The sequence below is a fragment of the Talpa occidentalis genome, unplaced genomic scaffold, assembly GCF_014898055.3.
Source record: "Talpa occidentalis isolate TD23 unplaced genomic scaffold, MPIMG_talOcc4v2.1, whole genome shotgun sequence".
In the NCBI taxonomy this organism is placed as follows: Eukaryota; Metazoa; Chordata; class Mammalia; order Eulipotyphla; family Talpidae; genus Talpa; species Talpa occidentalis.
In genome coordinates, this window is record NW_026555331.1 from 67111201 (window position 1) to 67123674 (window position 12474).

General features: G+C 35.0%; 1 protein-coding gene across 1 annotated transcript in view; it reads left to right on the forward strand.

Moving 5' to 3' along the window:
* OPRK1 (opioid receptor kappa 1) overlaps positions 1–11470 on the forward strand; it is a 33381-nt gene extending 21911 nt beyond the window's left edge. Inside the window, exon 4 of the mRNA XM_037506653.2 lies at positions 5816–11470. Within this exon, the coding sequence (XP_037362550.1) occupies positions 5816–6348 (533 nt within the window). The 3' untranslated portion in view covers positions 6349–11470. The remainder of the gene's footprint in view (positions 1–5815) is intronic.
* Positions 11471–12474: the final 1004 nt, after the last annotated feature.

Genomic DNA, 12474 nt, shown 5'->3' on the forward strand with positions numbered 1-12474 from the left:
GATGTATCAATTTATACCCCCACCAGCAATGGACCAGGGTTCCCTTTCCTCCACATTATTGTCAACACTTACATTTTGTTTCTGTTGACAATTGCCATCCAACAGGTGTGAAGCTTTTATGTGCATTTCCCTGATGATGAGCATCTTTTCATGTGCCTGTTGACCATTTCTGTGTGTCATTGGAGAAGTAGCTTTCTTCTTCTGGCTTATTTTCCTTAGAATAATTCCCTTCAGTTCCATCCATTTAAATGCAAATGGCAAGATTTTAACTTTTTTTGTTTTTTTTTACATGTTTCTTTATTTATTGCAATTTTATTTTATTATTTTTCTCTTTTTTCTAAACTTTATTTTTTTTAAATAATAAATTTTATTTTTATATTCCCCATACATTTGCAACCCCCCCATTCTGACCCCAATCCCTCCCCTTCCGCCCCCCACTCCCCAAAAAGTGTCTCTGGTTCATAGTTTTTTGTTGATTTTGATTTTCACTTTCTTATAGTTATTCATTTTCCTGGTCCCTTAGTTAAATTCTCTAGATTCCTGCTATGAGTGAGACCATCCGGTATTTTTCTTTTTCTTTCTGGCTTATTTCGCTGAGCATGATCCCTTCCAGCGCCATCCATGTTGCTGCAAATTGCATATGTTTATCTTTTTTGAATGCTGAGTAATATTCCATGGTATATATGTACCACATCTTCTTGATCCAGTCATCTATTTTTGGGCATTTGGGTTGTTTCCAAAGCTTAGCTATTGTAAACAGTGCTGCTATAAACATAGGGGTGCAGGTGCTCTTTGGAACTGATGTTCCTGTGTCCTTTGGGTAAATACCTAGGAGTGGAATTGCTGGATCATATGGAAGCTCTATGTTTAGTAGGTCCAGAAATCTCCACACAGCTCTCCATAGTGGTTGGACCAGTTTGCACTCCCACCAATAGTGCAGGAGAGTTCCTTTTTCTCCACAACCTCACCAACATTTGTTGTTGCTAGTTTTTTAAATATGTGCCATTCTCACTGGTGTAAGATGGTATCTCATGGTAATTTTGATTTGCATTTCCTTGATTACAGTGATGTTGAACATTTTTCATATGCCTGTTGGCCATTTGCATTTCCTCTTCAGAGAAGTTTCTTTTTAGCTCTTCTGCCCATTTTTTGACTGGATTATTTTCTTTGTTGTTGAGTCTCATCAGCTCTTTGCAGATTTTTGTGATCAGTCCTTTATCATTAGTGTTGTGTGCAAAATGTTCTCCCAGTTGGTGGGGTTTCTCTTTGTTTTGGTTATTGTCTCTTTTGCTGTGCAGAAGCTCTTTAATTTGATGTAGTCCCAGCTGTTTATCTTTGCCTTCCCTATCATTGCTTTGGGTGATGTGTCTGTAAAGATGTCTTTGATGTGCATATCACGTAGTGTTTCGCCTATATTTCCTTCTATGTATTTTATGGTTTCAGTTCTTACATCTAGTTCTTTAATCCATTTTGAATTGATTTTTGTGTATGGTGTGAGGTAGTGTTCAAGCTTCATTCTTTTGCATGTAGCAACCCAGTTTTCCCAGGACCATTTATTGAACAAACTTTTCTTTGCTCCAATGCATAGTCTTTGCTCCTGTGTCAAAGATTAGTTGACCATAAATCTGTGGGTTTATTTCTGGATTTTCTATTCGATTCCATTGGTCTGTGTGTCTGTTCTTGTTCCAGTACCATCTGGACAGCCATCATTTGTTGCAGATATATTTGTGTTATTTTTTATTAGATCCTTAGTAAAGTACTATCCATTTCTATCTCTTATTGCCTTTCTAAATTGGAAATTTTGTCAGACATAAATATAGCTATTCCAGACTTTTTGAGTTTTGTTTTTTTTTTTTTTAATTGCCATATACTTGCAGGATTGTCCTACAGCCTTAACTTTAAGTCTTTGTTAAGTAAATTGCATTTCTGCAAGCAGCAGAAAGTTGTGCTTTGTTTTGAAATCCACTCAGCCACTTGTGTCTTATCATTGATGAATTCAAGCTATTTATATTGAAGGTAATTATTGAGACATAAGTGTTCATTTCTATTTTTTAGTTTGTTTGCCTTTTTCTTTTTTGACATCTGCTATGTTTTGTTTAGGTTCCTATTCCATTATCTTATGAATCCTTCATTACCCATTACCACTGGGTGCTCCTCCTTACTTTGGTCACCACACCTCATGTTTCCCTTCTGATGTCCTAATTCTGAAGTCAGATTTCTAGGACTTGTTTTGGTTTAGTTATCTCTATTCTTTCTTGTTATAGTCCACATATAAGTAAACTAATTTAGTATTTTGTTTCTTTTTTTGACTTATTTTGCTTAGCATAATTCCCCTCCAGTTCCATCCGTGTTGTCACAAATGTCAAGATTCATCTTTTAATAGCTGATGTTTAATAGTTGATGTAAATAGTGCTTCAGTGAACATAGGTGTGCTTATATCCTTTCAATTTTGTATTTTTGTATTACTTGATTATATACCTAGGAGTGGAGTTGGTGTATCATATGGTAGACTATTTTTAGTATTTTGAGAAACCTCCATACTGTTTTCCATAAAAATTGAATACATTCTCTTAAATGTTGCCTTTCAGTGAAGTCTGTTACCCCTCCTTCTGTCTTTAATGATAATGTTGCTGATTAAAATGTTCTGTGCTGTAAGTCCTTTTGTTTGAATATTTTAAAAGTCTCCTACCATTACCAAGTACATTTCTATTCATATTTTTGTTTAAGTCTGCTATTTTCTTATGGATTTTCTAACTGAATGGAAGTGGATAGTAATTTGTTGTATTTCTATCTATGTCTGTTAATATTATATATATTTACAATTATATCATTTTGGTAAGTTCTCACTTTAATAATTATATAATGTCCATCTTTGCTTCTTGTCACAGTTTTTTTTTTTTAAGATTTATTTATTTATGCATACAAGAGGTGCAGAACAGAGATGCGAAGGGTGAGAGGATTCACCAAAGACAGAGTGGGGAGCAGAACAGGCAGATCTACTGAAATACACTGTTGAGGGGAGCAGTGGATGAGACAGGAGAGGTCTGCTGAGCCATATGGGTTACCTCCCTGCCCGGGAATTGAACTAATGCTTCAGTGGCTATGGATAGCTTGCTGAGCCTTAACCCCTTGTGCCACTAGGGAGGCCCTTTTATCACAGTTTTTAACTTAAAGTTTATTTGTCTGATATAAGTATGACTATTCCTGCCCTCTTTGTGCTACCATTTTCAAGGAAAATCTTTTTTTATTATTTCACGGTCTTTGTATATACATAAATCTAAAGATACATTCTTTCTCCTGAAAAGGAACATTTAATGAAAATTGTGTGTTTTTGTATTTGAATTTCCATGGTGATTGCCTGTGTACCTTCTCTTTGGTGGTGTAAATTCAAATACATTGACATTTTGGGAAGATATTTGCAATTCTGTCTTTGATGTTTTCCAAAGTCTTATAAAAGTGGCCATAGTTGATTAGTTCATCTATTCATCATTTATTTATTGAATGCTATGATATGCAAAGAAGTTAAAATTAAAAATCTGCCCTTGTGTTGCCTTGTTAATCATCACAGGTTACTCTTGTCTACAAATTGCTGTAATCATGCCATTTTTTTAGGGTTTTTATGTGGTATTCATTTGCTTATTTTTCAAATTATCCTCCATAAATTCTGTATGTTCCTTCCACCCTTTATTGGCGGGGATTAAATATTGGTTAATATTTACCCAGTGCACTGCATAGCTATGATACCATAGCATACATTCTTGGGCCTCCCCGGTGGTGCAGCAGGTTGAGCGCAGCACTGTGAAGCTGTCTGCAGCCTCTGCAGTACTTGCTCAATTCCTGGTTGGCCAGGGAGCTACCCACATGGTGCGGCAGACCTCTCCTGTCTCACCCATTGCTCCCCTCAGCAGTGCTTTCAGTCAATCTGCCTGTTCTGCTCCCTGCTATGTCTCTGGTGAATCCTCTCACCCTCCCGCGACTCTGGCCTGTTCTCCAGCTCTTGTATAAATAAATTTTTTTTTTAAAAAAAAATCAATACATTCTGGAAGGAGAAAAAAATGTTAGCAAAGAATCTATCTTGAGTATATATATATATATATACAATGTAAGTTGCATGTTAGAGAGTTATTCAGAAATATCAACCTTGATACCAGCATCTGTGAAATGGCATTTTAGCTGAAACAACCCTGAGGAGCACACATTGTTAAAGTGCAAAAAAATTAGCAGAAAGTATAAAATATATACACCTATCTTCCAAGAAACTAGATTCAACAGACAAACCAATCCCAGAAGAGGATACTTTTTAAACTCAGACTTTTGGGTTGTACCACCTATCGAAATTTATTTAATAAATGTTTTACTTCTATGATAATGGTGATAGTTTTTAAACATTTAGTTAACTGTTGTTACTACCCTAAACAGTAAAGGAAAAATATAAAGAGATGCTTATTCATTTCTAGTAGAATTTTCATAGTAATAATAGTTTGGAAAATGAATTTTTAGAGAAATTTTTCAGGTAACTCTGAGAAATGTATTTACTACTCAGTTTTGACCTGATATTTAATTAAAGTAATAAAAGATGTCTCTAAGAGAGTCATCATTATTTGTCCAAAATGATTATATTCTTTGTATTTTAAATTATTTCTAACTTAAATTCTAAGAAGATAATTATTTTTTCACTGAAGGATTTTTTTTCCAAATATTTCATACTAACTTTGGGTCAGATTTTCTGAATGTCAGAGTAAAATCATTTTATTATAAAAATCAGATTTGAAGTATTAGTCATGATTACTTTATTTGTAGGTAAGGATTAAATCAAAGAGAATTTTGCTTCTCTGTGCTCAATGGCCTTCAGAAACAAAAGAAAAAAGTGTGGCCTGATTGATGCTGAGAAAGGAAGCGTTGGTTATGTTGGGACCTCCATGACAGTATTTTAAAAGCTACTTATCCTGGGTCTCTCCTCTTTCTAATCTTTTTTCTTTCTAATATTGAAGTCAATGCAAAAAAGTACTATCCAGCAAAGATAAGTAGAGCAAGTAAAGCAATTTTCTAAGTTAGTATATCCATACATATTTATTTTGAGTTATAGAGTCAATATTGGTAAGAAAGGAAGATTTTCTGCTTTATTATGAATTTTCTTGATGATGATAATAATGATGTTGATTCTCCTCCTCATATTTTCTTTCTTTTTTACCTCCTCTACCTCCCTTCTTTCATGTTTCAGCAATGTCACATAGTCAGTGTTTCCAATTAAATTATAATACCTGATTCATGTTTAGACAAATTTCATATAAATTTTTATTGTCATACATAATGATTTCTTATAAATCTGTTAATGTTTTTCTGTTAAGGTTGATTCTATTATGGCTAAATACTTAGTCATTAATTACAAATCAGTATCAGCTTTTATTGCCAGACCCTGACCTCTGAGAGAACTGTTAATAAATTGAAATGCAAATAAATATTAATGCTATAACTTATCAGTTTAGCTCTCCTGAAAATAATCAATATAAAAATACTTTCAACATCTAGATAATTTACATTGCTAGGTGATCTTATGTATTCTATAGCATTGCATATGTTTCCAACAAATGGTGACTTTCTACCTTTATTGTTCTACACACAAAAACAAGGTGTTTAGTACATAGGACATTCATTCCTGATTTCGTGATCTGCTTCAAATACTACCTCATCATAATTGATCCTTTGCAACTAAACGGATTCAAATTGGCATTTAACACACTTTGCAGCCTTGATAATAACAATAGTGTGCTTTTTTTTTTTTCATGGTTTTCTTTGTTTTGTTCAACTCCTTCAGATATGGATGTCATTGAGTGCTCCTTGCAGTTCCCAGATGATGACTACACCTGGTGGGACCTCTTCATGAAGATCTGTGTCTTTATCTTTGCCTTTGTGATTCCTGTCCTCATCATCATTATCTGCTATACCCTGATGATTCTACGCTTAAAGAGTGTCCGGCTTCTTTCTGGCTCCAGAGAAAAAGACCGCAACCTGCGTCGGATCACCAGGCTTGTCCTGGTAGTGGTGGCAGTATTTATTATCTGTTGGACACCCATTCACATTTTCATCCTTGTGGAAGCTCTAGGGAGCACCTCTCACAGCACGGCTGCCCTCTCCAGCTATTACTTTTGCATTGCTTTAGGTTACACCAACAGCAGCCTGAATCCCATTCTCTATGCCTTTCTAGATGAAAACTTCAAGAGGTGTTTCAGGGACTTCTGCTTTCCAATTAAAATGAGAATGGAGCGACAGAGCACCAGTAGGGTCAGAAATACAGTGCAAGATCCTGCTTACATGAGGGATGTTGATGGGATAAATAAGCCAGTATGACTAGTCGTGGAGATGACTTCTTGTAGTTCTCCAGGAAGAGAGGAGTTCAATGATTTAGGTTTAACTCAGATTACTACTGCAGTCTGAAATGGAAAGTGAGAATTTTTAACAAACTTTTAGAAATATGAAGGTCTGAATTCATGCAACGCAGGTTGCATTAGCAAACTAGGTCAGTGGAAGCATCAAGGATGTAGGAATGGAGTACAGAAGATTAGAGCAATTACTAGGCAGGGAATCAAGACTGACTCCCAGATTCCTTGATGAACAAGAAACAGTCATCCTTTTGGTTACTAAGATTTAGTTCAAGACCCATCTGTTGTGGTCTTTCTATGCAATGTGATTCCAAAAGCTCTGTTTATAAAAATGGAAAATTAAAAAAAAGTGGTTTAAGAGCTCAGTGGACATCCAATTCAGATGCTTACCATTGATAGCAACAATTTAATAAGAACAAGGACCATTTCCAGGCTCCATGCCCAGTTCTCTTTCACTCTATGGACTTGAATTTCATGTGGCTGTGTGATGAGAATTCCACCTTTATTATATCTTAGACCCATACCTGAGATTTCTGATGTTGATGTATAATAAAAAAATATTTTGATATTTATGATTCGCAACATATTTTACTTTCTTGAAAAGTACAGCTTGTTTAAGCATGCTAGTTATATAAATAATCTTGTGGTAAAGTATGTCTTAATGTCAAGAAATATAAAGTGGTTTAAATACCACATATATATGTGAGTGTGTTTCTATATACGTGTGTTTGTGTATATATATATATATATATATAAAATTGCATCTGTGAAAATATATATGTGTAAATAAAAAATGACTTGCCTTCTGGCAGGGAGTTTCCTGAGAGTACACCAATGGGGTCTCCAGAGTTTTTAGAATTGAAGCTAGGATATTACTGACCTTCCCATCCCTTCCCAACCCCCCAGCAGCCTTTGCTTCTTTACCAGTGCTCATAATTTACATGTTAATGAATCAAGAAATATTTAACTCACTCCAGGTTGTAGCACTGCAAAATCTGTGTGCAGTTTATGTGCACCGTCTCTTTATGAATAGGTATTTATTATTATATTCTTTCTATTAATGGAATGAGGACATTTTGCTTATTTAGACTTTGACATATTATTTTGTGGCTTTTAAGAGGTGGATTCATTCCTAATTGTGGGCTAAATGAAGACATTATGTCACTCATGATACTTGGACATACCTGGTATTTTGTTCTGTGAAGAAGAGCACATATCTTGGGGATAATGCCACGAGCAGCACATTTTGGGCAATTTGGCTAGTTCTTCCAGATGATACATAAATTTGCCATTCTCTCCATTGGAACTATGGTTTCGGAGGTAATGGCTTTTTGCTGGAATTACCTGGGTAAAAGAAAGAGATAATACAGAAGTAACAATCATCTCTTCTTTAAGCCTATATATTATTAGGACAACATCCTCTGGAATTTAATAGGAAAATCAAATGCATAGACCTGTATTACTATAGACGTGACTACATATATAAATTCTGTTCACTTTCTCTTCTGTAATTACTCTCTCATTTAGGGAACACAGTTTTCATTGAAGGTTTTACATGTGGCTCAAAAACTTACCATGATTTTATCTACATTCTGCATTTTTATGGCAGCTAACACAGATTTTCCTAATGAAAATGAAGTGCTCATTTCATTTTCATAGAGCATTTTAAACATTTATTAAATTTCATTGATATTTTTAGGCGGCCTTGTGCCATAACTAAATGTAAATAGAAATGACTTAAATATTGGTTAGCATACACATCATGCTTCAAAATTTTGACTCTCATATAGGAGAGATGGCTACATAGAAAATGGTTCCAGGAACAAACCCTGCTGATGTGTAAGATATAAAAAACCTCTTTATAGAACAGTAAAACCTAGATTTTCTTTTACTTGTTTTCATGTTCCAATATTTTCTTTCTCTATTCTTTAATTATTTTATTTTATATGATTTTTACATCATTTTTCATTTGTGTACTATGTATACATTTTCATCTCAGTTATAGTCCCCATGAAATTCCCACCACCCATTTATGTGTGAACCATCACCATGGACCCTTGTGTTCTTTCCACCCCTGTTTTGATCCTACTCCCTTCTTCCCCCTCTGTAGAATGTCTCTGGCTTAGAGTTCCCTGCTGATTTTGATTTTTACTTTATTATAGTTCCTTTTTTTTTCCTGATCCCTTATTTGGATCCAGTCTTCTTCTAAGTGAGACCATTCAATATTTTTCTTTTTCTTTCTGACTTATTTCACTGAGCATGATCCCTTCCGGCTCCACCCACATTGCTACAAATGGCATGAGTTTATCTTTTTTGATTGCTGAGTAATATTCCGTTGTGGATATTAACCACATCTTCTTGATCCAGTCATCTATATTTGGGCATTTGGCTTACTTCCATAGCTTACCTATTGCAAATAATGCTGCAATAAACATAGGGGTGCAGGTGCCCTTTGGAATTAATATTTTTCTGTTCTTTGGGTAGATAGCTAGGAGTGGAATTGCTGGATCATATGGAAGCTCCATTTTCAGTACATTGAGGAATCTTCACACAGCATTCCAAGGTGGTTGGACTAGTTTGCACTCCCAACAGCAGCGCAGGAGAGTTACTTTTTCTCCACATCCTTGCGAACATTTGTCATTGCTAGATTTTTAAATATGTGTCATTCTCACTGCTGTAAGGTGGTATCTCCTTGTGGTTTTGATTTGCATTTACCTGATTAAAAGTGATGTTGAACATTTTTTCATATGCCTGTTGGCCATTTGCATTTCCTCTTTGGAGAAGTTCCTTTTTTAGCTCTTCTGCCCATTTTTTGACTGGATTATTTACTTTGTTTTTGTTGAGTGTTGCCAGCTCTTTGTAGATTTTTGTGATCAGCCCTTATCATTAGTATTATGTGCAAAAATTTCCTCCCAATCATCTCTTTGTTTTGGTTAATGTCTCTTTTGCTATACAGAAGCTGGTTTTTTTTTCCTGTTAAGTGTAATTTTATTTGTTTAAACATGTTGTATGTTTATTGAAGTAATGTAGATTTACAACACCTTGTTTTAAGGGTAGATGTTCACAACTCCATAGATGTATGCTATACCATACTCACCAACCACAATAATTTTCCACCATAGTCATTTAGGCTCCCTCCCCACTTTTGCTCCTACCTACAATGTCCCTTCTGTGTTGCCTCAGAGGCCATGTGAAGAACCAAGGTACCCTACCCAACAGCCAATACTAACTGCCAGAAAGGGGAGAGAGGCCATCTTGGTCCATCTGTTCCTTCTCTGCCCTCAGATGAGTGCAACTACATAAGACTCCAAGTGACAACAGCAGAAGAAACCTTCAGACAAACTATAGAATGTTTTTTTTAAAATGTTTTAAAATACTGTTTTAAATCCTTGAAATCGTATTGAATTATTGAGACAACACAGAAGCTCTTTAATTTGATGTGGTCCCAGCTGTTTATCCTTTCCTTCACTATGTTTGCTTTGGGTGATATCTTTAAAGATGTTACTGAGGTGTATGTCATGTAGTGTTTTGCCAATATTTTCTTCTATATATTTTATGGTTTCAGTTCTTCTCTCTAGTTCTTTAATCCATTTTAGTTGTTTTTTGTGCATGGTGTGAGATAGTAGTCAAGCTTCATTCTCTTGCATGTAGCAGCTCAGTTTTTCCAGTACCATTTATTGAACAAACTTTCTTTGCTCCATTGCATATTCTTTGCTCCTTTGTTAAAAAAAAAAAAAAAAAAAAAAAAAAAAAAAAAAAAAAAAACAGATTTTCTTGAAGATTCTTACGCAGTCCAAAATTTTAACAGAGTCATAATCACAGAATGAATTTATAGTAATGTGTTTTCTTTATATTAGTACCCCATGTCCTCATTGACACTATTTGTGTCTGATTATACTACATATCTTCATAGCTAAATGTGTACTTCAAGAGGAGAGAGAAACAGTTCTAAGCAGCCATGAGGATTGTCCCAAGTGCCTCCATTATTATTAACACTATTTCCCCAAACAGAAAAAAGGAAAGGTGAAGATGTTATTTTAGGGCAACCCATTTATTTATTTATTTATTTACTCACATACTTGTAACATTTAAAGAATGATAAAATGAATTGTCTATTTTCTGAAATAGTACTTACCTAAATATTTCCTTTTCATATGTGTGATTGTGTGTATGATTCTGGGTAAGTACATAGGCACACATGTGTGTGATAGTGTGCCAATGTGTGTGCATGTGTGATAGTATGTGAGAGCCCGTGTGATGCATAGGTTTGTGGATAAGAATGTGATAGTGTGTATGTGTGTGTGTCCCATTTGTTGATGTTCCTATTCTCCCATCAGAGTGAAGAGGGCCCCTTGAGCTCAGACTTTCCTCTATCTAACCTCTTGATCAAGTCCCTCCTCGAATTCCATTTTTCCCCTCTGGTAACAGCTTCTAGAAGACAGGTTCTAGTGAGGGGTCAAAAAAAAAAAATAAGAAATGTGAAACAGCCATGCAGGGGCAGCAGTGAGGGTGAAAAATCAGTTCTAACCATAAGGAGGTTGGACCTACCTTTAGTGGCTCAGAATATGCTTAGGAATCTCAATACTAAAAGGAAACATAGTTTGGAAACAGTTTTTTTTTTTTAATCAAAGATTATGTTCATAAATCTTAAGAAAATGGTTGCATCCTATGTTGTATTACTGAGAAATAAAACATTAAATTGAAAAACCATTATCAGACAATTTAGAGATGTTTTGAGTATTGGAATATAATAAGATTACTAAATTAATATATAGATTGACTTTAACTTTGAACTTTTAAGTGAGAAACTGGGAGAAGGTTGTATATGCATTCACTAAGATTTATTTTCTAAGCAAGAGTTGTTGGAAGATTCAAAGTAAATATGGAAATTCTATTCCAAAAGGGTATAAACTTGTGTGACCTAGGGCAGTTTTCTTTGCTAAAACAAAACTGTTCATAATAATAATTACTAAAATACATAATATTTACATTGTGTACTTTTAAAAGCAGAGACTTATGCCTTGTGTATATGATTTTGTGCCTTGCCATACAATAAATATTGTGCCTGCTAAAATCACAATATTCGGTTACTCTGGTAAGTCATCTCTTCTTTATTGGTTTCAGTGATACTTTAGTAGAACTAAAATGATTGCTCTAAATTTCCATCCATGACAGTTTTGTGGATGATTGACGTAAAGGAACAAAACATGCAGAAATCTAAACTATGATTTTCATTTCCCAAACCTATCAATCACTTAGGAAAATTCACCTTGTTTCCACAATAATGCTGTCAAGATCCCAGAATCAAGATTATAAACTTCCCTCCAGTGAAAAACACTTGTTCACTGTACAAAATTCAAAATAAAACTTTCCCCCCAATAAAAAATAATGAAACAAACAAAAACCTAAAAACATAAGCAGCCTTCTGTCCTGTTCCTAATATAGCATCACTGCAGTAAATTATCTGTTCCTAAACCTCATGTTGATTGTCTTTACAAACCAAGAACAATTTAAAAACCAGTGTATTGAGAAGATGAGGATAGTTTTTCAAGTAGAAGCAGAAAAACTTGAGGAACAATACTCGGATGCTGGCTCATGAGCATGGGGGCTTCATATGCAGTACAGGGCGGGGGTGCTGCATGTAGGTGATAAACGCAGATGGTTTCAGTGCCCAAATGATTGTGTTAGATCTCTGTTTCTCTCCTCATTTCTTTATTCTTGTGCTTCTGTGTTGCCTTCATTTTTAGGCAATCTTTTTCTAACAGTGGTACTAGAAGTTCCAGGATGACATGGCCCATACAGTTCACAACACACAATGAAAAATAAGACCCTCTTATTTACAGCACCCATATATCCAAGGGAGGGACTCTAATTCCCCTATCCCTAAATCAATTATAATTGAAGGGTTAAACCAATTAGCCAGGCCTGGGTTGTGTGTTCTCTCTAGCTCCATCTGTGTATCAGCAGGGAGCTGTCAGGAAGATTTAGTTTTCCTTGAGCCTCACAGAATGGATTATTACCACTGGAGAATAGGTATTCTATAACCAGAGAACTGAAAAGTGGACTCTAAAAAAAGAAATACAACAGCTCCTTA